The sequence below is a fragment of the Parasteatoda tepidariorum genome, chromosome 6, assembly GCF_982258835.1.
Source record: "Parasteatoda tepidariorum strain Cologne lab strain chromosome 6, Ptep-v5.0, whole genome shotgun sequence".
Lineage (NCBI taxonomy): Eukaryota > Metazoa > Arthropoda > Arachnida > Araneae > Theridiidae > Parasteatoda > Parasteatoda tepidariorum.
In genome coordinates, this window is record NC_141760.1 from 18,753,232 (window position 1) to 18,779,645 (window position 26,414).

The 26,414-nt window shown below is 30.1% G+C and overlaps 1 protein-coding gene across 2 annotated transcripts in view; it reads left to right on the forward strand.

The window, feature by feature from the left end:
- LOC107454090 (uncharacterized) overlaps positions 1–26,414 on the forward strand; it is a 93,071-nt gene that overhangs the window by 26,717 nt on the left and 39,940 nt on the right. For both annotated transcript variants that reach the window (XM_016071146.4, XM_087165497.1), the window contains exon 2: positions 7,421–7,607. In XM_016071146.4, the coding sequence (XP_015926632.2) occupies positions 7,421–7,607 (187 nt within the window). The remainder of the gene's footprint in view (positions 1–7,420; positions 7,608–26,414) is intronic.

A 26,414-nucleotide genomic window follows, 5' to 3' on the forward strand; every position in this document is an offset into this window, starting at 1 on the left:
ATTGAATTAATAGTATATTATTGTGGATATATTTACTAAACATTTTTTTTTGTTGATTTTTATGATTTTTCCATGTGCAAATCCTTTTCAGGTAAATCCATTGCCAAAATTATTTACTAAATAATTTCTTTGTTAATTTGTATAATTTTTCCATGTGCAAATCCATTGCGGGCAAATCCGTGGTTAGAATTATTTACTAAAAATTCCTTTACTAAATTATTTCCTTTGTTAATCTATACAGTTTTTCCATGTGCAAATCCATTTCGGGCAAATACGTGGGTAATATTGTTTGCTAAAAATTTATTTATTAATTTATACAATTTTTCCATGTGCAAATCCATTTCGGGCTAATCCGTGGCTAATATTATCTACTAAAATTTTTTTCTTTGTTAATTTTTCCGTGTGCAAATCCATTTCGGGCAAATCCGTGTTAAAATTATATATTAAAAATTTTTTTCCTTGATAATTTAAATAATTTTTCTATGTGCTAATCCATATCGTGCAAATCCGCGGCTAAAATTATTTGCAAAACAGGCACTTTATGTTTCTCTTTTCTATTTTATATTTTTTCTTAAATAAACATTTATCTTCTAAAACTATTTATGATCAATTTTTAAAATTATCCAGTATAATATTACCTTGCGCGCATCCATTTCGGGCCCATCCTTGGTAACTAACAAATCAAATCTCAGAATAACAAATCACTTCAGCTGTGCAGTAAGAACGACACTTTAAAACCCTCTTGTTGCACTCAATCTGCGCTTTTGTTTTCATCTTTTGTTTTCATATTTTGTAATCTGGCAATCTTTCTGCGAAAACATTTTTAAATCATTCTTGAAAAATATTTCGACCATGTAAGTTGATCTGATTTTGCTACTCGCTTTATGGCCCCCTTTTTAATGTTTTTCCTTTTATTTCATTTTATTTTCTGTTTTTACATGTTATTTTTACTTTTTGTGATCTATTTTACTTATTGTTATTTTTATAAAAAATTTTTTGAGTGTTCCTCACACTATTGGATTAATATATTTTGCTTTGGCTTTATTGATACAATATCAGAAAGCACTCTGTTTTGCGGATATAATCGTGTGAGCTGAAGAAAAGATTATATCTCTTTTTTTTCCGGTTTTTTTTAATAAATTTCATTCTTTTTTTTTTCTTTTTTTTTCTTTTTTTTATTATATATTTATATAAACTATTGTTTGTTATTTTTTTACTTATTATTCCCCCCCCTTTCTTTTTATATGTCTATAATTTTTCTTTGTTTTATTCTTCATTTTGAACTTATCTAATGAGTTCTGTTTACTTGCAGCTTAAGCGCAATAAATGAAACTCATTGTTTTTCTTAACTTTCTTCCTGTTTTCTTGTATTTACTTATGTAGTATATATATATATATATATATATTAAACATTTAAATGGATAAAGGTTTAATAAAAAAGAACGTTTTTAAGTTATATATCTTTCCTAAATGTGAGCTTGATATGATATTCAATTATTTATTTTCTTATTATCGTATTTTTTCGGGGGGGGGGAGGAATGCGTGAACAAACACCATCCTACAAAAAGAAAACGATTTACATAAATCTTACACTGCAGGCTGCGAAAAATAGGCGATAGCAAAAGTAAAAATAGAAAACTGAAGTCATTTGTAAAGTAATCATAAGAACAGCCTCAGGAAGCCTTACAATCAAACGAAAACAAGCTTTTCTCAGTTGGAAAAAAGAAATGTTTAACGTGCACACTCCAGAAAGAAAAAAAAGAACAGCTTTTATGTCGATACCTAAAATAGCTTTTTGGTGCTTCTTTGTCCGATTTATCATTTAATGAGCCAAACCACTCTCCACATCTTAATTTAGAAAACTTCTATTTGCTTTTCTGATGATAAATTCATTATTCTTACTTAGTTATAATTCATGTTTTTAATGTTTAAAATAACCACACAAAAATCAAAACCAAAGTTAATAGAGGAAGAAAAATTACTCAAACCATTAATATGAAATAACAATACAACTTCGCATTAAGAAAAAAATCTGGTAAAATTACAGTACAGTATGGTGAGGACATTTCTGGTTAAAAAAGGAACAATAATTCTGGTAATAAAACCAAAATATATAGTATTTAAACCATTCATTTGGAAATTTTCCGGTTCAAGTGACTAACAGTTTATGGGAAGTTCCAATTATCTCATGTATAGTTCTTATTACCACACATTTAGTAAGAAATATAGAACTGAAAAATAAACTTTAACCGAATGAATGATTTTTAAGCCATGCTCTGTAATAAATTGAAATTTATTATAAGTTTTTTTTTGTAATACTTTTAAAGATAGATTATTTGTCTGTAGATGGCACCACTACGGTAAAGTTTAAATTCAATCATAATGATATTTTCTTTAGAAATTTCTAATTAGTCTTTTAAAAAGGGATTTTTTTGGGTAAAATCTATGTAACTAAATTTATTAATATTTATTGAAGATGGTATTATAACTTGTATAGGGTATTAGTGGATTCATGACGGTTTTTCTCAGGGATCTTTTTTTTTGGTTCTGACGTCCGCCGGATGCGGGATGACTCTGGACGTGGTAAACAGGTCAGTCTAGATTCTTTCGCCTTGTTGACGGGAGGATAAAAGAGAAGCGATGAATGTGGCTAGGAGGAGTTGCAGTACCAGTAGTAAGCAGTTAATCAGAGCAGTATCCTGGGGATACGGAGTTTGTCCGCTGAAGGAGTGGTTCGTGACAGTATCTCGGAGATGGTGGATCGTAACCTTAGGGAAAGCTAAACTGAAGTCTCTAGCGGGAAGGACTACCGGGATTAGCCAAAAGCCGATATCTTTGAGACGATGGGCCAAGTCCGAAGGAATCTATGCTGGACGTCCGGTGTCCCCCTTCTACATGCCCAAGTCGCTTGAAATTAAAATAGCTGGAGAAATTTCGAGATCCTAGCCAAGGAGTTTGTCCATGAGTTCATCTACCTTTCCGGTGGGCGGTTCCAGAGTGAAAGCAGTAAATTCCGTAGGGTACTTATAAAACTTTAAATTTTATTTCGTTAATAGTTTAGAGGAATCATTTACCGAAAATTCTGAACTGTTATGTTGTGTTTTTTTTTTGTGTAGGAGAACAATCAGCATTTAAGTGTAATTTATAGATATCATAAACCAAGTCTGGGTTTTTAGAAATGTTAAATGAAGTTTTTATTTTATAAATGTCTTTTTTTGAACTGTAGAAATTGAAGGTTATGCTTGAGTGTTTTAAGGTTGCATTTTTGTTTTAATTAATGTATAAATGTTTATTCCCATGTTGGCATTTGGAAATGTGTGAAATTATGTTTTTGAAGATTTAGAGGTGCAATAAAAATGAGTTTTAAATGTTGAAAGTTTTCTGTAATTCATTAGATATTTGTCTACTAAATAACCTGGGTAACCGTTACTAAATTTAAATTTTGAGATCACAGCCAAAGGGGTAACGGTACAAATTGGTGCCGTGACCAGGATAGGCAAATTTAATAGAGAGGGCCTAAATTGGTGCTGCAATCTTTTGCATTTCCAGATGCTAACATTTGACTTTTTATGTGTTTTAAAGTTGTATCATATTTGAGTGTATTCATGTATTCCCAGTTTTTGAAATAGACGTAAACAAGTTCGGGTATATTCAATTAATAGTGTATTTGTGATATTTGAGTTATAATCGAATATGTGTCTTAAAGATAAGCCTTCGCCACAGGATGGTCAAACGGGTGTGTTTATACCTGGCCATTTTTCTCTTTTGGCGTTGCAAGTACTCCGGCACTGTTAACATATGGTAGGGAATTAACTTTACAGCTGGAATTTCGTAGGAACCATGAACCTTTCTCTTACGCGAGTGCTGAAGACTGTGCCAAAGATTTACTTGGTAAATTGCATAGTACTTAGGCATTAGCGAGGGAACATCTAGAATATTCTGCGGAAAATAGAAAAAGCTCGTAGAGACCAAAACATCAAACAATATAATTTCCAAACAGGGGATGAAGTATACTGGTTCAATCCTGTGTTAAAGAAAAACCAGTGCAAGAAATTTGCTAAATTTAATGAGGGCCCTTTCAGGGTGGTTGAAGTCTTATCTCCGGTCACTTTGAAAATCCAACATACAAAAAATTTTGGCTATACTAGGGTTGTTCATGTGGAGAATGTGGCAAAGGCGGAGCAAAGATTGGAAGTTTTGCGATCCAGAGATAGTGGGTTCGGTGACCAAATCAGTGGCAGTATAGATAGGGAAAGAGTAGAAACACCTGCTCCAGAAAATCTACTGTATGAGACAGGTAAATTCGTGCCTTTTCCGCAACCTCGTTATAACTTAAGACAACGAGTAAATGGACGGGTCATAAGAAATTAGAATTTGTAAGAAAAGTGTAACTAAATTTTTCTTGTTTTAAATTGGGTTATAAGTGTTTTGGGGTGGAATGTCAAATGTTCTCCAAATATGGAGGAGGAGTTTATATCTGGCGGTGCATATTTTGGTTACATAAGCCGGAATGTAGTAGGTCGGTGGAGACTGTTTTTTGTTTTCAGGTGGACCACGGTCCTTTTATGTACATAAGTGTGAAGTGTAGGTCTCCACCGGCAATTGTAATGATGTATGTAATCAGTCAAAACTGGGTTTGTCCCATTTTTGTTTTTTTAATGTTATTTTGAAAATGCAGATTATGAATGTTTCGATGCTTAAAAGTTGAAAGCTGAAGATTGATAACGTTGCTGTACAATCTTTTCCTGACCCCCTATGGGCCGCTGGAAAAGGTATTGCTAAGTGTAAATCTGAGTTATAATGTTTTTTAAAGTTAAGTGTAGTTTAAACTACTTTGGCGCATATTTGATTCCTCTTTTCTGTTTCCTTGCAAGGTGCACATTGTTAGGGTCAGATTTGATTTTAGTGATAAAGATCTAAAAGTAGGTTTAATGCCGCGTGGTGCTTTTAGAGATTTTGAACTTTAAGTAGGAATTATTTATGAACAGCTTAGAGAAAAGGAAAAGACGGAATTTTTTATGTGAAACCAATAATTTAGTTTTCTTGATTTCTTGATAGTGTTCCAGGTCATTTTAACGTAGTGCTATAGTGTTTCAAAAAATTAAAAGTATTGTAATTTTTTTCGGTGAGGCGATGGTATTGTAATAAATTGAAATTTATTATAAGTTTTTTTTTGTAATACTTTTAAAGATAGATTATTTGTCTGTAGATGGCACCACTACGGTAAAGTTTAAATTCAATCATAATGATATTTTCTTTAGAAATTTCTAATTAGTCTTTTAAAAAGGGATTTTTTTGGGTAAAATCTATGTAACTAAATTTATTAATATTTATTGAAGATGGTATTATAACTTGTATAGGGTATTAGTGGATTCATGACGGTTTTTCTCAGGGATCTTTTTTTTTTGGTTCTGACGTCCGCCGGATGCGGGATGACTCTGGACGTGGTAAACAGGTCAGTCTAGATTCTTTCGCCTTGTTGACGGGAGGATAAAAGAGAAGCGATGAATGTGGCTAGGAGGAGTTGCAGTACCAGTAGTAAGCAGTTAATCAGAGCAGTATCCTGGGGATACGGAGTTTGTCCGCTGAAGGAGTGGTTCGTGACAGTATCTCGGAGATGGTGGATCGTAACCTTAGGGAAAGCTAAACTGAAGTCTCTAGCGGGAAGGACTACCGGGATTAGCCAAAAGCCGATATCTTTGAGACGATGGGCCAAGTCCGAAGGAATCTATGCTGGACGTCCGGTGTCCCCCTTCTACATGCCCAAGTCGCTTGAAATTAAAATAGCTGGAGAAATTTCGAGATCCTAGCCAAGGAGTTTGTCCATGAGTTCATCTACCTTTCCGGTGGGCGGTTCCAGAGTGAAAGCAGTAAATTCCGTAGGGTACTTATAAAACTTTAAATTTTATTTCGTTAATAGTTTAGAGGAATCATTTACCGAAAATTCTGAACTGTTATGTTGTGTTTTTTTTTTTGTGTAGGAGAACAATCAGCATTTAAGTGTAATTTATAGATATCATAAACCAAGTCTGGGTTTTTAGAAATGTTAAATGAAGTTTTTATTTTATAAATGTCTTTTTTTGAACTGTAGAAATTGAAGGTTATGCTTGAGTGTTTTAAGGTTGCATTTTTGTTTTAATTAATGTATAAATGTTTATTCCCATGTTGGCATTTGGAAATGTGTGAAATTATGTTTTTGAAGATTTAGAGGTGCAATAAAAATGAGTTTTAAATGTTGAAAGTTTTCTGTAATTCATTAGATATTTGTCTACTAAATAACCTGGGTAACCGTTACTAAATTTAAATTTTGAGATCACAGCCAAAGGGGTAACGGTACAGCTCTAAGGTATCATGATAAAATTATTAAATTTTACCACATTTAACTTTTAAAATTATAAAATCGTATTTTATTGTAGATATTACCAAAGTCATTAACAAAACACTTTGTTAAAAATCGCCGAGCTTTCAGTTGTTCCCATAGAACCAAAAACAAGGTGAATTTTATCGTATTTTGGTGGTTTCGATCATACTTTTTTCATAAGTTAAGAAGAAAAAAAAACGCAATATTATTCAGTTCGTAACAATTGCTGTAAACCTTGGCGATATTAAAGCAACCTGTTTTCATTTATCATTCAATTATTTATAGATTTTTAACATCAACTAAGCTGAGAGAGCATCTAAAAAATATTTCTAAAAAATATTATTTTTTTGGGGGGGGGGGGGAAATAAGTTTTTCTGTCGTACTTACAAGGATAGATAAATGATCGTTATTTAAAACAAACTCCGAGGGAAAAATTCGAAGAAAAAAAAGGACTTTTAAATGTTTATTGAAAAGGTGCAAGTGTGGGGTGAAATAAGGCTAAAAATCGCATGAATAAGAAAAAATGCATTTGTAATCGATGCAAATACCGGTAAAACATAACTGAAATTCATGTAAATAAGAAAAATGCGAAATGTACTTTTTGAATCCATATAAATATCGGCTAAGCTGTATTAAAAAGCGTAAAAATAGGAAAGAATATTTTTTGTCTATACTGGTAAAACATAGTTTAAATTCGTGTAAATAATAAACATATAGAACTATTTTTCCATGCAAGTATGGGAAAAGCATACTTTTTTAGTCGATGCTAATTTGGATCCAGCAAGAATGAAACTCGTATAAATTAGAATGCTTTTTGATCAAAACAAGTGGGTAAAATAAAGTTTCACAAAATTTTCATAATAGTATTTTTAATTCATTTTTGAGCAGTTTTTTTCTTTTCACTCTTTCCTGTGAAATAATAATGCTCTCCCATGTGTACTGGTGTTTCTTTAAATGCTTAAAATATGTGGTTTTTCTTAAATACTGCGAAACTTGTAAAAATACAACAAAAATTTTAATTACACTTTGCTTTTCCTAATTCTAATTATTTCATTTTAGATTTTATCCGTAGAAGGTTTTGTTGGAATCAAGATTTCAGATTGGATTGCAGTTGGAATAGTGTTCTAGCAATCCACGAAGCTTATTTTACGAACAATGAAACTGAAGTGAATAGAACTTCATGTTTCAATAATAGAGACGGAAGACTGCCATGTACGGAAGATCTCCGAATACCTCTGAATCGAAGGTAAGACCATGTAATAAAACTTGAAAATCAACTAATTTTTTAAAAAATATTTGTCATAAATTCTGTACTTACACTATAAAAAATGAATACTCACATATCACGAAACAAAGACAAAACCGTTTCCTGGTATATGCTCCGTTGAATATTTTGTCAAAGTGACAAAATAACTATCTTTACTTTTTTTGAGGATACGAACTCGTCAAAAGTCAATAAATACTTCGTCATTCTATTTTTTCCCAGAAAAAAAACTTGTAGTGTCTAATGTATCTACTTTTCTAATAATCACGTAATTGTGGGCACCATATAGGTGGCGCAACACAACAAGGACAGATAGAACAGTGCGATAATTTACACTCATGTCCGAAGGAAGGTTCGAACCCTGGATCTTCCTGGTTACCAGGCCAACTCCTTGACTACTATGCAGCTGTTCAGCTGAATTCGTCACGTTATTTTCGATTGTCTAGTCTTAATTCTAGTTTCGTCATTCTAGTTAATCTTCCACGATGCACTACGTTGAGGTTTCTAGTTGAGGAAACAGTTTCGTCATATATTTAAGAGTTCGCGTTTCGTCTCAAATCGAGCGGTTTCGTGACGAAATGATTCTCAAAATTAACGAAATACTGTTAAAGGATTGCAGAATCGTCAAAGGGGAGAATTTTATTTCTGAGAGTGTAAGCGTAAAATAATAAATTTCTCGAAATATGAATGGTAAATTTTATCTAACGCTAGTAAATTTTTGAAAAAAATGTCTTTAACCTTGTAAAAGGAAAAATATTATGCAGCATTGATTTGAGTGACTTTTCACAACGACAGTAGTTACAAATTATTGCTTTAAACAGTTTGGCAATTTCTTGAATGATTTATGAGTTCTTATTGCATTTTTATTCTTTTAATTTAGTGTGCGGGTAGGTATGATGATGTAATCAAAATTTCGACCACTTTTCCATGAACTAGAGCTATTAAATCCCAACTGGAACTCCCTGCATCATGACAATGCTAGTTTCAATTGTCTACTTTAGATATAAGCAGAATTGTTAATATTGTTAAATTCTTGGACAATTTCAAATGTCTCTAACTTGTCTCTAACAAAGCTTCTCTTTGTTTGTAAAGTGAGCCCAGTAAGATAGCATAGCAATTTTTTGGGTAGGTGATCTTTCGCGAGTTGTAAGTGAAGTCTATTAAAATCATAGATTAAGTGTGTACTTTAAATTTTTATTACCACTGCGTTTTTCTTCTCTTTTGTGTTTTGGCTATTTAAAATCAAAGCCATCTCAAGCATTTCTTATGGTTTTTTATTTAATTAAATTCTGTAAACTCTACGTACTAAATTTGTGTACTAAATTTAGTAATATATTTTTAAATTTGAACAAACTGGATAAACATTTTAAATTAAATTTAAACATTACGTGAAATTTCAACAATAGGTGTTAATTTTTTCGTGAAAATTCAAGTGAGAGAAACTAGTGTGAAAAAAAAAATAACTATGGAAAAAGTGAATAAGCAATTTAATTGCAAGTTGCTTGAACTTTCAAGTTTTGGTTATTTTTCTTAACGCATCAAGTGAGAAAAACTAAAACTAGTGTGAAAGTTTTTTTTAGATAAATATAAAGGAAGAGCAAATAACTGAAGATATGTTAAATAGTAAAGTAATAAAAGATCTATGGATCTTGGTTTTCAAGGTCAAAAATATAATTTAACAATGACCTGTATTGGATAAATTTAAAAATTTATCCATTCAAAGAATAAAATAAACATTTTAATAGAATTAGAAAGTTACTTGAACTTTCAATAATAAGCTTAGAATGTTTTTCTTAACGCATCAGATGAGTAAAACCAATGAGAAAGTTTTTTTCAGATAAACAACAAAGAGAAGGTAACTTATGATCTGCTAAATAATTAAATTTTAAAAGGTTTCCAAATTTCGGCTGTCAAAGTCAAAAGCATAATTTAACGAAAACCTGTATTGTAGAACAAAACAACTATTTGACACTTTAAATAGAAAAATTTATCCATTCGAAGAATTGAATAAACGATTTAATTGAATTTGAAAATGCTTGACCTTTGAATAATAGGATTTGGATTTTTTCCTTACGCATCAGATGAGTAAAACTTATGTGAAAGTTTTTTTTCTCCAGAAAACATAAAGAAAAAATAACCGAAGATCTGCTAAACATATAAAGTTATAGAAGATCTCCAAATTTCAGTTGTCAAGGTCAAAAGCATAATTTAATAATGACTTCTATTGTAGAACTCAACAGCTTTTTGACTTTTAAATGAAATTCAATCTATACGTAATGCTACCGTGAATGACCTAAATCAAGAGAATGTCGACTTTCACTGTAGAATGTCACCAATCATTCGTTGATATAATTATATTTATGCGATATTTAATTTTCTGCAGAGGATAGATAAGGAGAAACATCAGTGTTCGGAGTATCATTAAATCCATAATTTTTTTTTTTTTATTGCAAAAGCTCTTGACTTTACATCATTGGCCCCCATGCATCGAAGAAGCATGAGATTGGAGCATATAAAACAAAAACGGAACCATTGAACAATACAAGAACAATATAATTTTTTTTTTCCAATGGCAGGCACTGAATTTGAATCTTTGCCTATACTATGCCAGAATTGTTGCTCATTTCGCGTTACCCAGTGGGCACCTGTGAACCAAAGTCACGGAGGCGAACAACATTGCCCACGCCACACTGCCACAAACCCGTTTTTAGGGTGGGCCACATTCACACATCATGCACGCACACAACAGAGGACAGCACAAAGAGAGAGAGAGAGAGAAACATCCATGCCCAGAGCGGGATTCGAACCCGCAGCCTATGGCTTCGCAGTCAGGCACGCTAACCGTTCGGCCACCTGGCCGGCAGAACAATATAATAACAAGAACAATAAATACTTGCAAAACGTGAACCACTTAAACATGAACGAGAATCTGTCGCTGGATACCAATTGCATCAACTCCCTAGCTCGCCAATATCGACTGAATAAATCTTCTTCATTTAATGAAGAACAACTGAGCAAATGATCTTTGTCCATCTCAAAGTTCTGGTTGCACATAGGACTGCCAAATATTCTAATTCTGTATAGATGTTTAGCAAGGCAGTCATGTCCAGTCTCCAGACGGAACGCCGCCACTGCAGTGGATCTAGGGGAGTTTGGAATTTTATTAATTGAATACCTCCATTTCTTATTCTTGATTTCTTCTACTAAATTAGTATCATAGCTTTTCTTCACATTATTTTTTATAATTCTTTTAATTGATGAAAATGGTACTTTGGCATTATCTGCCTGCAAAATCTCTATTAAATGCATACTAGGCAGTTGCACTTGACCTTAAAAAAAACATTGATGTAGGCATACCAGGCAAATGTATACTAGGTAGTGGCACTGAACCTTAAAAAACATCAGTGTAGGGTATACCGGGCAGTGGCACTTAACTAGACCTAATATATATTTCGAACATTTACAAAAGCGATATGTGATTGTCAACATTCACCGGTGGAAGTCAACAACCAGCAATTTTGGTCATGCGCAGTAACATAAGTAAATAATTAAACGTAACAATATTCAGATTGAAAATCTAACTTGAGGTGTAAAAAGAATTCATCGTGGATCCATACATAGTTGTCACACATTTTCCAAAAACTTTCTGAAAAACGAACTACGATTCACTATTCGATGCCAAAAGAAAAAGTTTTGTTAAGAACAAAAACACTTTGTATTGGTTGCGCATCGCTAACAAATACCGTCGGTTCTTTTGAGAGGCATGGAAGAAAAGATGCGCACCAACTCCACTCAAAAGAAAGCAGCGGCAACGAGTGTATTTAAACGCATGTATTAAATAAAAGAAAGCAAATAGAAGTTTTGTTCCATTATTCTACAAAAAAGAACGATTGTTTGAAAAAGACAAGTAATGGCGGTATTTACTGTGTTTATTACTCTTTTTTTACTGTTATTATGTAATGACATTGGATTTATACTTCAGGAAAAGTATAAATTTAAGAAAAATTTCGGGTCATTCACTTACCTTTATAGGATTATCTGGAATGTTTTGTTCTTTGTGCACTCAGGCTAATGAGGTTTTGACATAAGAACGGAACTTTCAAATGTTCTTTTCTTCTACATTTTTTAATATTCCGAAATTACGGATACTATAAATTAATATTTTGAGCTATACTTTTACAAACAATATTTCAATTCATTCTTCTTTGTAAGTTCACGTTATAGATTTTTTTATTATTCAGTTTTGTGGCATTTTTTAATCATCCTGTTTAAAATAATGTAACAATGGTTATAAAATACTCCTTAGAAGTTTATTTTATTTGACTATTATTTTGTTGTTACCTGTAGTGTTCTGTTTCCGTGCTATTCCATTCATATTTCAAAGTCTAATTATGTTGAAAAAATAAACATTTGTTATGCTTCCTGAAAGTCGTTTTTCAAGCCTGAAATTAGCTTTTAATGAGCCTTAGTGGCTTACGAAAGAAATTTTTTTCTTCATATTCCTTGAAAATATTTCGCAAATTTCATTTTGTACAATTAAGCAAAATTTGTTAAAAAGGACACAGGCATTGTGGGGGATCATCCCCTATAAAAGAACGTTTTCTTTCCCCATACCATAACAGTTTGGTGTCTGGGCGATTATTATAAGGTATCATTCGGTATTAAATTTTGTCTTATGGCTCAAAATGAAATTTTCAGAAATACTTTGAACTTTTTCAAAGAAGTACAAGAACTACTTAGAAAACTTGCTCGAAACTCTTTAAATTTTGTAAGATATTCAAATAAGATTTTCTTTCGTTAGTTGACAAATACGAATGCCTACAAAATTAAAAAAAAAATAATTTTGTTTAACTTTTTTCCGCGCATGCGCAGTATAAAAGAACTACTTTAAATAGTCACATCTTGCGCAGTTTTTTACGAATTTTTTTTTTTTCAAATTTTAAATTTTGTTTAATATTAATGAATATTTTAAAGTTAAAGCAAAACAATGTAAGACTATAAAATTATTTTTTTATAATTAGATTAGATTTAAATTAGATTTAGGAAATTTTCTGCAGTGATCGCAAGTAACAACCAAAGTAATCGATACAAATTACAAGTTTATTCCTTGATTTTCTACCAAAGGTTGTTCAAAAATACTTGTTTTCTTTCGGAATTTAATATTGGTCCTTGAAACCTCTGAAAGCTTAAAATTTTATTGCTAAGTATGAAAAATTGCTTGAACCAATTACCTCTAAAATTACAAAATAATCTAAGTATTTCTTGAGAAATCTCAAAAATTGTTAAGAACTTGAAGTGTCTCTTCCATTATTGTAGGGGGGTATTATTATTATTATTATTATTATTTATTATTATTATTATTATTATATATATATATATATATATATATATATATATATATATATATATATATATATATATATATATATACATATAATATATATAATATATATATATATATATATATATATATATAATATATATATATATATATATATATATATATATTTATATATATATATATATATATTATATATATATATATATATATATATATATATATATATATATATATATATATATATATATATATATATATATATATATATATGTATATATATATATATATATATATATATATATATATATATATATATATATAGTATATATATATACATATATATATATATATATATATATATATATATATATATATATAATATATTATAATATATATATATATATATATATATATATATATTATATATATATATATATATATATAATATATATATATATTATATATATATATATATATATATATATATATATATATTCTTGGAGAACCCAATTTAATTTTATTACAGTCAAACAGTCAATATTAAGCAATTTTATAAATCTTTACAGATAATAACTTTAAATATACCATTTTCATAATGCAGTTTACTTATGAAATCAATTATTCCTTTATGCTCAATTAGAAATGTAAAAAAATCAGAGTTGTCTACAATGAATGTAAGTAAACTAGAGAAATTCTAAATACTATTGACAATATCTGAAAAAAAAGTAAAACAGCAATGGATAAATGCAAGTGACGTCATCGGAGGTAAATCATGACATTTGTTGATTCAGAAGCCAATGAGGTTTGAAACACGCGCATGACGTCGCTTACAGGTAATCAACTAAATCTGATTTAATTCACATGGTTAGGCATGATCACTTTTCCTAGAGTTGTAAGCATTGCAAGTACCCGAGTGCCACGTAAAAAAAAAAAGTAGAAAGTTATAGATCAAGAGAAAGGGAAACTGTATTTCATTGCTGAACAATATTTGTCTGAAAAAAGCAAAACATTCCAGGCAAGAATGAAACTTCTACATAATCCATTCGAATTCTTATTAATATTCCATTTCAATTCTATCTCATGTAAATGAGCAGTGCCCATCAGCGTGAAAGTTAATAGCTCTCAGCGTGGGTGTAACTGCCCTCACGATTATCTTTAAAAGCGTGGGAGATCAGAGCATTCACATCTTATAAACCAAAAGAAAAAAACCCATCCATATCGTTCCACACCATTCAATTAAAATAACAATCAATATGGATCACAATAAATTTTCAATCATTCATCAAAAAGTGGTGCCTTTTAGATAACAAAGCACGAGCTTCGTAAAGCATTACGACATCGGGAGCATTTAATGGCCATATCTCTTAATTTTAAAGAATCGTTAAGATTCTCTGAAGTTGAGAGAACTCGTAAAGCATGAAATAAAGTCTTTCTTTCCTGTCTCGTAAAGCTATTTGAAGCGAAAACATCTTATTATTCCAGTCTTTGATCTCTTGAAAGATTTTAATTGTTTCTTAAAAAAATCGTTACGCTAGAGTTACGATCGGAACTAAGTAAAATTAGTGGTTATAAACAACACAGAATTTTATAATAAAAGGGATTGAAATGTTTTACCTTTACTGGAATAATTAAATTAAAATTAAAATGTTTTTGTTTTTATAATTTCAACATTATTTACACACAGTTTTGTTTTTATTTCGCACTGTTAATAAAGTAGCAAATTCATGGAATGGATTTGATTTCCTTGACATAAGAGTTCATCTTTATACTCAGGAACCAGTTTATCACTTTCAGAATGGTTATAAATATTTTTGGAGCCCCCTTAACTTAGTACGATAAACAAAATACCAAGACTTGGAAAATCTCAAACTTTTTACACGTCAGAATGAAACTTTTATTTGCCCAAACATCTTTTTCGGATACATATTAATAAATTCACTTATCTAAATAACATGATTAGGTATATTTAGGAAAAATAATCATGATCAAAACTACCAGAATACGGTAAAGTTTATCGTTCCTCTGCTTTTATGGGAACACTAAAGATCTCAGTAATTTTTACCAAAGCATTTTGGCAAAGATTTTGGTTAAATAAACAATAAAATATGGCATTATAATATGTAATAAAATTTGGTAACTAATCCTTAATACCTTGCAGCGTGTAATAAAAACAATTTATTCGGTTAAATTTACTTTTTAGTTTTACTAAATGTGTGGTAATACGAACTATAATTTTGAAAATCAGAATTTCCGGTGCACGGTTACCATATGAACAGAAATATTACCAAATTAATGATTTGAATATTTTATATTTTGGTTTCACAATCCAGAATTATGGGTTTTTTAGCATAAATATACCAGATACCTTACACTAAGATAACTTTACCAGAATTTTTTTCTCCGTGTATTATTAAGAGAGGAATATTAAGTAGTATGTATAAGCATTAATGGAGCAAAGACAGAGTATTGTTTTGAAAGCATTGCAACAGCATTATTTTATTTAGAAAACAGAATTATTAAGTATTATGGGCATGCCCTTCAACAAATCACTTAAAAGCAGTGTTATAAAGACAATGTGTGTATAAAAACAATGTTATAAAAACAATGTGCACGCGTTTTCTTCCACACTGCTATTTAAACCTCTATATGATCTATGCTCTCATACGCAGCGAGCATGACTAAGATAGTTAACTTTGTCTTAAAATTCTTATTTATGTAAATATTTTCTATAACGTTTGAGTATTATCAAATATAATCGATTTTCCTTTTTTCTCAACCTTTGGTGACATTTATCCGCCCTATCTGGCTACCGGCATCTTGATAATTTTCGTCAAAATTTGAAGACCCCTTACTCTATACATTTAGGCATTTCTAATTACGTATTTACATTTTCGGCTGGGCATATAGGAGTTAAAAATGCATGTCTAATTGCAACTTTGACATACCCGGGTATGTCAAGCAATATATTTTTCGAGACCTGAAGGATACGATATACTAAAATGTTATATAACAGAATTTTTTAACCGAAGAGGTCAAAAGTTCTGCAACAGTAATTAATTTTAAAAGGACATTATGTTCAATAGCAAATATAAATGTACACCTGGTCTTGTCTTAACGTAAAAAACAAATCCTTCAAGTCCTAAGAACACACTTTTAGAGGCCACTGAGCTTTGTTATCCAGTTTAGGGTTGAAGAAAGCGAATCATCACAGTGCTTCGAATCTTTCGAGTATTGAAAGATTCGAATCAGTGATTCTAATAAGTTTGAAACATCGATGCTTCAAATTCGTTTATTCAGCAAGTGCACATAAACCCTAATTACTCTATTACCTTTAAAGCAAATAATAAAAAAAATATTTATTTAAGTTTCTCTCTTTCGCTTGATCTCTGTTAAGATGATAATGATTACACAGTCTAAAGAAAGTTTTTAACTTTATATTGCGTGGAATCAATTTGAAAAGGTAGCTCGAATTTATGTCTAATACAATTGATAAAGTCATTTCTAAAATGTAGCAGGTAAGATAGGCAGTGATTTGAATCTGTTCAGATAAAAAAAACAGCGTTTTCATCCAATTATTGAATCAAATTAATTCCATAATTGTGATTTGGTTTATTGAATCAATTCAATGATTCAAATCATATTCGTATCCCAAAATGAATACCCAACTTTTATCTGAGTTTGAGAATACAGAATTGTTTTTTGAGCTCAATATCATTTAGCACATGTTTTACAATAAGTAAGGAGCAAAATTCCTGGTCACCACTCCATTCAGAAACCAACAGATAAAAATAATTATTCGTTAAACAAATGTCTGTAATAACATCTTCTTACCAAAAAAAATTTTATGCATAAAAGAAAAACTATTTTTTAAAGCTAAAAAAAAATCTTAGGTCTATGGGTTCGTTTCCAGCCCATTAAACACGCAGATAAAACATTTACAGAAATAATATAGTGAAAGTAGCAAGAGGTAGGGTTGACTGAAATTATATGAAAAAATATGATCTTTTGTTTAACATACCTATTTTCTTACCTACACGGAAAAAAAATTCTGATAAAATTACCGTACCGTATGATAATAACATTTCTGGTAAAAAGTACAACATAATTCTGCATAAATATTAGTTAAATTAAAGTCGAAATATACGGCATTTAAATCATTCATTTGGTGATTTTTCCGTTCATATGGTAACAATTTACTGGAAATTTTGGTTTTCAAAATTAGAGTAATCCCACGTTTAGTAAAATAACACAAAACGGAATAGTTAATTTAACCAAATAAGTAGTTTTTATGCCATGCTCTCAGGTATCACGATAAATTGCCAAATTTTACTGTCTTTACTACATTTTATCCCATAATATAAAACCAAATTTTATTGTTAGTTTTACCAAAATCATTGCCAAAGTGCTTCGGTAAAAATTACCAAGCTCTCTGGTGTTCCCTTTGAGTTAAAAATACGGTAAATTCCATCATATTCTGGTAGCTTTCACCATACTTATTTTCACAGCATAACAAATAACAGATAATTTCTTTTCTTTTTTTAAAGTAAATAAAAAAAAGAGAAACAAATGTTTTATTTTTTGTGAGATTTTCAAGCTGAAGTTAGAATTTATAACCATGTTTCTTCCTGCAAACAAAACCATTTTTGTTATCCCTTTTTTTAGCATCTTCTGTATTTGTTTCCCGTTGCAATCAATAAAATAAAAGCAAAATTTTGTTGATTTGAAAAAAATAATTGTTTTTTATTTTTTGAATGTTTTTTTTTAATTAAGTCGAAGGTAATTACTTTAAAATTACTGTTTACAGTTTGAAATTGTTTAATTACTGTTTAAAACTTTTCATTTCATTGGCTGTTTTATACTTTTTTTTTTAAATTCGAAAGTGAAATATTGAGATATATCCTATTCTAATAGTTAAAAATGTGCGTAGTTTTCTAATGTTAAAAATTAAAATTTTGAATATATACAAAATACTTTTTTGCATTATTTAATGCAGTTTTTTATTTTGAAAATGCCCCTTTAGAGATGGGGTTAGTAATTTTTTTAAAACGTTAAAATTAAATGTTTAAAACTAAATATTTATTACAAGCAAAATACTTGTGCGCATATCTTAATACAGCTTTTTATTTTGAAACAGAACTGCCCTTTTATTAATAGGGTTCATAATTTTTAAAATGTTAGAATTAAATGTTAAATACTTGTAGCATTGCATAGCATTGTATATACAGCTTTTTATTTTGAAATAAAAACGCCCCTTTAGAGACAAGGTGCCCTTTTTTTAATGTTAAAATTAAATGTTCAAAACTAAATTTTAAAATTTTAACAAAATACTTACGTGCTTAGTTTTGTTATGAACTTGTAACTCTCCCTTTGGAGACTGGGTGCGTTTTGTAAATGTCAAAAATTCGATGAACTAAATTTTTAAACTTAAATAAAATACTTATGTTACAGTTTTTTAATTTTCAGCTGGAAATGTTCCGTTTTTGATCCCACATCCAAAGTAACAAATAAGTTTCATACAGATTAAGTTATACCAGTTCTCTAACCTTAAGCCTAATTTTCCCCCCATCTTCATTTAGATACATTAATGTATCCATTTGCATAGCTGCAAGTTAGCAAATATTAACTAAAAAAACTTTTGGCATATTCACGCCACACCTGATTTTTAATCTTACTCTTCAAGTCAAACAAGAAAATTGTACACATCCATAAAAACTCTTACATCTTTTAATCCTACAAAAGTTCTTTTTTTATCGTCTGAAAAAACTAAACTAAGCAGACTATTAGCATAAAAAAAGAAGGTATCTTCACCTTCACTTCTTTCAAATTTGACACCTTCTTCCTATCATCAGATACGGCCGGATACTTAAGAGGAAATCTCTTTAAGAAGTACCGAGAGAAAAGAAAAAAATGGCTACCAATGGTTTTCAATTCTTTTTAATGGAACATCTAAGGATAAGTTCGTTTACCGTTTCGCCTCTGATCTTTTATCCGAGGGCGTCTCTTTCACACTAGCAAGGCAAAGTACCTTATCTTGTGGAAAATAAAGTTTCAAATGAGATAGAGTCTTCTTCGTTTCTTTCACACCGATTTATTATGTTCACCCGAGCATGTCCTCTTCCATGTATTCAAAATTGTGGAATTTTCAGCTCAAACGAGTTCTTGGACGACTTCGTTGTGCCTGCGACCTCAGTGTGCGTACCGTACGTCTATTAATTAAAAACTATTTTCAAATTAGTATTTTTTTTCAATTGAATTTAGTTGAAAATGATGAATTATGTTCAAATGAATAATCCAAAAATGATAACTGTTATAAGAAAATTGAAGTCTTTACAAAATGAGATTGTTAACAGGACCCTACCAAACATGCAAATAAGGCATTGCGTGAAAAGTATGTCTATAAAAAAATGACTGTTTAGTAATGAAATAAATATGCGGAATTGAAAAAAGAAATTTATAAGTTAACTGTTTAAAAGCAAACATTGAGTTATCAACTTCATAAATTCAATTTAAGGTTGCAAGTAACTCAATCAATAGTATTAAAAATTATTGCAACCCGCTTTTATAAAACAACAACATGACTATAATTGTAGAGTAACTTTGCAATTGTTGTTTTAGTGCTAATTACAGTTTGTAAAATGTAAACATGTCAGTCCAGAGTTTACATTTTTCTGCACTGAGAAAAAAGTATGATTAAAGCTACCAGAATATGATAAAATTTACCATATTTCTGGATCTATTGAAAACCCAAAAAATCTCGATGATTTTTACCGACGCACTTTGTTAATGATTTATGTAAAATTTACTATAAATTATTTTTTTATAATGTGTGATAAAATTTGGTAAATGTGGTGAAATTTGGTAATTATATCAAGATACCTTTGAGTATGGCATAAAAACCATTTATTAGGTTAAGTTCACATTTTGTACAAAATGTGTAACAATAAGAACTACAGTTTTGAAAAAACAGAACCTGACAACATATAAAGAACAACACATGACAACATATGAAAGGAAAAATTACCAAGTGACTGGTTTAAACACAGTATATTTTGGTTTTTTCAACCAAAATTATGGGTCGTTTTCTTTTTTTACCAGAAATGTCATTACCATAGAGTACAGTAACTTATCCAGAATTTTTTCTCCCCGTGCTGTCACTGTCTACTAAACTGCTTGTTGAGCTTTTCGTGTTGGCACTAATTAAGGTCAATCCTTAGTTAATGGTAATAATATCCCTTCCTGTTACTTAAAGTTTTGTCCAATAATTAAAACCAGTGAGAACTAGATGAAAATAAGAGCTAATAAAATGATCGATAACTGAAGAACATTCGAGGCATTCTAAATTAATGGAATTCTTCCACTTTAGTAGACTCTTATGAATTAATATAAGAATAAGACAATGGATCTCATATCATTCTAAGCTGCCACCGCTAGTACTGTTTACAATTTATAAAATGAAACCATTTCAATCCAACAGTTTAAATATTACGTGAACTTACTTCTTTATTTGTTATGCTTTGTATCTATTTGGATCGCACCTCTTTTTGCTCTCTGAAAAGTTCAACAACATATAAAGAAAGTACTGCTTGAGCTTTTCATGCTAGTGATAATTGAAGTCAATTAATAATTGATGATGATAATATCCCCTGTCATTGTTAAAGATATCTCCATCAATTAAATACGTGTACTCACGGAAAGCAAAAATTAATAACGGAGAAAAGAAAATATGCGAGACATTCTAAATTACGCTTAATTCATTCTTTTTGTTAGGGTCTCAAGAGCTCTAAATATGGGAATTTAACCTAATTATAACACTTAGACAAAGTATTTTATCTGAAGAAAGTACTACTGAAAATTAATTTTATATATTTAATTTAAAGTGTACGATAAAATTTATTTTTAAATAATAACAATCTCTAATTTTATGCAATTTATTTGCAATTATATCTTCGATCTATATCATAATACATTGTTTTATTTATCTCATAGCTATTATAAACAATGGTCGAATGTTTTTAGATAACACTCATCTATCATATTATAATAACGCACTTTTATCAGGAGTTCTTATTTTGATGCTTGTGATACTTCAATCAAGGAATTGTTCTGAGTTTCTTATAGCGGTACGTTATTAGTCTATCAAATAACTTTAAAACCCATTCCCGTAACGTAATAAGTTTGATGGATTTATATCTTGAAGCTAAACTGGAGTCTTAACAGTTTTAATAACATACTCGGGCAGTAACTGTACAAAAAAATAATTTTTACCAATATCTGTTTAAAAAAAAAACAGCAAACTTTATAATTTCTTTTAATTTACAGTAACAGAGGCAATGGTGTATTAAGAACTCATCTTAAAGTGAGAACATCAAATGTAAATTTATAGTATTGTCGGGATAAAAGCAGCTTGAACACAATGAATTTTGTTTGCTGACAATGTCATCAAAAATTTTAGGACTGTTACTTAGTTGCAACTTTTAGAAATAACGTGTTACTTTTGGAAAGATCTCTCTCTGTAACAGATAAAAAACGTCTGTCTTAAAAAGTTTTATCTATTTTTACTTCCGTTTTTAATCAAAACGTGTAAGCTTTACATATTAGAACCTGTTTAGCTTTTCATGTTAGCTCTGATTAAGGCAATCATTAGTTAATGATAATAATATCCCTTGTTGTTACTTAAAAGTTCGTCCAATGATTAAAACCTGTGAGAACTAGACGAAACTAAAAATTAATAAAATTATAGAAAACTGAAGAATATGCGAAATATTCTAAATTATGCTATACCTTTAAGAGCCTATATAAGACATATAATAATAAAATGAAACTGTAACAGATTTTAGAAAAACCATCGGTTACACGAATTATTATTTATTAGTTATTATTTAATATTATTATTTATTATTATTATTTATTAATTATTATTTATTGTTATTATTTATTTTTATTATTTATGAATTATTTATTAATTATTATTTATTTATCATTATTACGTATTATTACTTATTTGTACTCAAAAGTTTAACACATAAGTTTAATATAACCGAAAGAGCCTATACAAACCTTTTAAGAACAAAATGTCTAGAAAATATACATCAAAAAATCTTTGTTACAAGAAATATATTTTTACTTTCGTTTCGATTTTAACATTTAAGACTAACATAATATATCTAAAAAAAAGCTATATAAGACATTATAAGAACAAAATAAACCTATAACAGACAAAAAAAAAATGATTTATTTTATCTTTCGTTTGGATAAGAAACCTATAAGTTAGAATCAATATGTTCGTGCATCCCCCCACTCAATATCGAGGGAGGTTAATGGCAGCTGCGTTTGACTGAGTGAGGAGGATAAACCTTCTTTAGAACGAAATTGCAGGGTGTCCTCAGAAAATTCGAAACAAGATAGCGTGGCAGATCGAAGAATGTTTCTAAAGTCAATGTTATTCTGAATGAACTCTATTGATTTCCATGTTTCGAAGTTTATTGCTAAGCGAAGACTTCACTTGAGGAAGAAAATTCCGAATTGAATTGTGTTCTTTTACTTATCGTTTTCGATTGATTTCGGGGATAAAGTAACTTAGGGGGGGGGAGGCACGTTTTTAAATAAACTCTTCCTACATCAATAGAACTGTCTTTGAATGACGTATTTTAAGCTCTTTTAAAGAAAGGAACGTCAAGGTTATCTGAAAGTTTGAGTGGAAGAAGGTTCTAAGAAAGATTTTTTTTTAAAAATTGAAATTTCTCAAGGAACGATTTCGTGTCTGTTCAACATAGATTCATTTGGTCAAGTCAATAAATTTGAAAAATCTGAATGGATAAAGGTAGAAACAGACTATTCTGAGTGTTTTCGAAAAGGAACAAGGTTCCTAGTATATTTGGCCACAAAAAGTAAACAGATAACATTAAAAAAAACTAGCATGCTTTTAATGACGTATTAAAACGCCAATAATTCAAACTCAATAACGTGAACCATTTTAATCAATATTGGAGATTTATACAGGGTGTTTGAAAAGAAATGGTCAAGTATCTTGGAAAATACGCAACGGATCTAAAAATATACTTGTTGGATGTCTCAAAAGATTTTCTCAATGATAAACTCGACCTTCTTCCAACCTAGCCTAATTTTCTTCAAGGGGGTGGGAGAGTTAACTTCACAATCTTAAATAGGAAACTTTATTTCTTATTGCAAATTTGGAATCGCCAGAAAAAGAAGTTCCCAAATTCCGCAATTGTTTTCGCATTTTAGTTCACGGAATTCAAATCTACAGTACATAAATTGGGATTCCTATTTAAGATTTCGTTGTTAAGTTGTTTCGTTCCGTTAAGTTGTCTCGAGGGATAAAATTGAGAGGTCAAGTTTGATATCCTTAAATAGAGCTTTTGCAAGAATCTCGAACGTAAAATTTTGGAATTTTGATCCCACGCTTATTTCACGAGACATTGCACCATTTTTATAATTTTGGAGCATCTTGTAGATTTCGCCAATTAGAAACTTGCTGGCGATAAGTAAAAGATAATACGATATATTTATTTATTAATAAATAAGAAGGAAGAAACGTGTAAACTTTAAAGCTATTTACTCCAGTTCACTTAGCTATCACTTATAAACCTCCCAGCTTTACATTTATCTTGCATGAGTTATTATAAAAAATAAAATACTTATTTTCGTTAATTTCTGTAAAATTTTTATTCCTTTCCCTTCCAAAATGTTTTTAATTTAAAAGTATTTTGAAACATAATGCGATCTCATAAAATTACCTTGTTTTGCATGTTTTTCTTGAATACAATCTTATTTGGTATGTGTCACTCTCAGAAATAAAACTCTCCCTTTTGACGAGTCAGCAATCCTTAATTTTGCGAATCATTTTGTCGCGAAATCACGTGATTTACACGATGGAAATTAGAATGCCAACAAGATGCATGGTGGTCAAGAAATTAGTTTCATGCCAGGCTGATTCCGGGTTCGAGTCCTTGTTCGGGCATGGATGTAATTTATCTATATGTTCTATCCATCCTTCTTGTTTTATTTTGGTGATGTTGATCCACCTATCTGGTACCCACGAAAAAGTGAGCAACAATATGCCACCCGTTAGTTATCATGAGGCACTAGAAGTGCCTCAAAGGTACCTTTTTTTTTTTTTTTTGAAAAGTAAAATAGAGTGATGAAAGATATTTTTACTTTTGACGAAATCCATTTCCTTGAAAAAGTTGTGATAGTTGTTTCGTCACTTTGACAAAATGTTCTCTCGAAGCTAGGTAATGGTTTCGTCAAAAACAAAGAAAGTTTCATGAGATTTGAGTATCTATGTTTTACTGCGTATGTTTGATGTAATCTGTTAGGAGGAAAACAACACTCTGGTAAATCATATCAGTATGAAAGCAGTTACATAAAATGCATATTATTCAATTTTTACATAATTCTGACATAACACAATATAAATTTAAATCACCGGTAGTGTGAGCCAATTTTATTCCAAAAATAGTTTTGAAAACCATACTTGTTCATTTGTTTATTTATATATTCTTACATACATTCCTCATTTTACTTTTCTTTCTTTATTCGTTTCCTAATTTCTTTCAAATATCCAAATCTAATTTGGTCGGCTGTTCAGTGAAGGTTATAAAATAAAATAAGCCTGATGAGCATTATAACTTAAATTCCCCTTTTTAAATACGCTGATGTTCATGATAGTTGAAAACATTGAAAGAATTGCACTAAAAGCTAGAAGAAATTCGGTGAAAAAATACAAAAAAAACTCGAAGTATTTGTACGAGGATATATTAAAAACTCGAAGGAATCGTCTGAGGAAATACTAAAAATTCAAAGACGTTGAGTAAATACTAAAATCTCTGAGGAATTGTACTAGAAACTGCTAAAACCTCAGGAGATAATTACAATAAAATAAAAAAAAATATTTGAAAAATAATTACGGAAAATACTAAAATCTCACGGGAATTGCTTGAAGAAATATGGTTCGCCACGGTCGTAAATAGAAAGAAAGATGCAATTTCATAAAGTAAAAATAGAAGGAAAAAATCTCTACTAAACTAATTTCATTCCTCTCATTAATTAAAAGGCAAAGCACATTTCGCTGCTAAACTGTCACCATCAAACTAATTTCGAAATAAATTCTTAACACATTAACTTCTATTAAAATAGAGATAAATAGAATGATTTCTCTTGCAAATATTAATTAAGCACACGTTCGAATTTGCGCACGATTTTCGCCAAAATTAGCCACACTTTCCCTCTTCTCCCATAGACGGAAGGGCGTTTCCTTTAGCCACGAAATGGGATCAATCCACTCCATCCCCTTTATTCCACCGATTTCATCCCCTGTCCATCATACTAGTACAATTCACCCCATTGATCGCCGAGCGTGATGTACGCCGCCCTGGTCCGAAAATCATTCACGCAATCTATAGAACTTACAATCCATAAATACTACGATTTGTGAGGCTCGCGTAAGAGTGGGGGGGATATTTATAGCGGGAATGTTCTTCAACTTATTCTTCAATATCGATAAGAAGCGGAAGATGACATAATGATTGTGAATGAAAAATTGAGTTTGCGAACACAGTAATTGCTTTCTTTTCATAGCCTGACTTCACCGTTTATGTTCGACAAAGAAAGGAGTATAATTTATAGACGTAAAATGTAAACCAAATCGGATATAAATAAATAGAAAATTGCGCGCATTGAGTGAGTTATATTAATTTTCGATGATATTTTTCAAAGGTATCTAAGCATTTAAGTAAGTTACTATATAGGGAACAAAATCTAGCATAAATTACATAATCCATCAAACTTTTATTTGCTACTTTTTGTTCTTTTAGCCAATATTAAAATCTTGACAAGGAGATGATAAATAAAAATGAAATATTTACTGATTCAGATTATTAAAAAAAAAGGATAAATAGTTGTTGTAACGCAAGACCTGAGACATTATGATTGTGAATCGAGCAATGTATTTTTGACGTATTCTAGATCTAAATGCTTAAGATGGAACTGTTATTTTATGAATCTAAAATAAGTAAATCGAAAGAGGGGATCAATTTTATGATCCTAAAATTTTTAAAATGGAAAATTTCTGTACTGAAAATTTAAGTGTTATGCTAATTGATCTAAAAGATGAAATGTTAGATAAAATGATGCAAATGGATCGAAGCATTCAAATAACAATTAAATATAACAGTCCAAAAAAAAGTTAAAGTGACACAAATAGATATAAGAACCAAATAACAATAAAAATGGATCTAAAAATTCAAAGACAAATAAAAATGGAACCAATTATGAATTCAAAAAGAAATTCAAATGGTGCCAGTTATGAATTATTTAAAAAAAATTAAAATTTTTCGAAACATTAATTCAAAAAGAAATTAAAATAGAGTGAGCAAATCTAAGAGATCAAATCGTTCATTAAAAAGCAATGAACCATAGAACGAGAT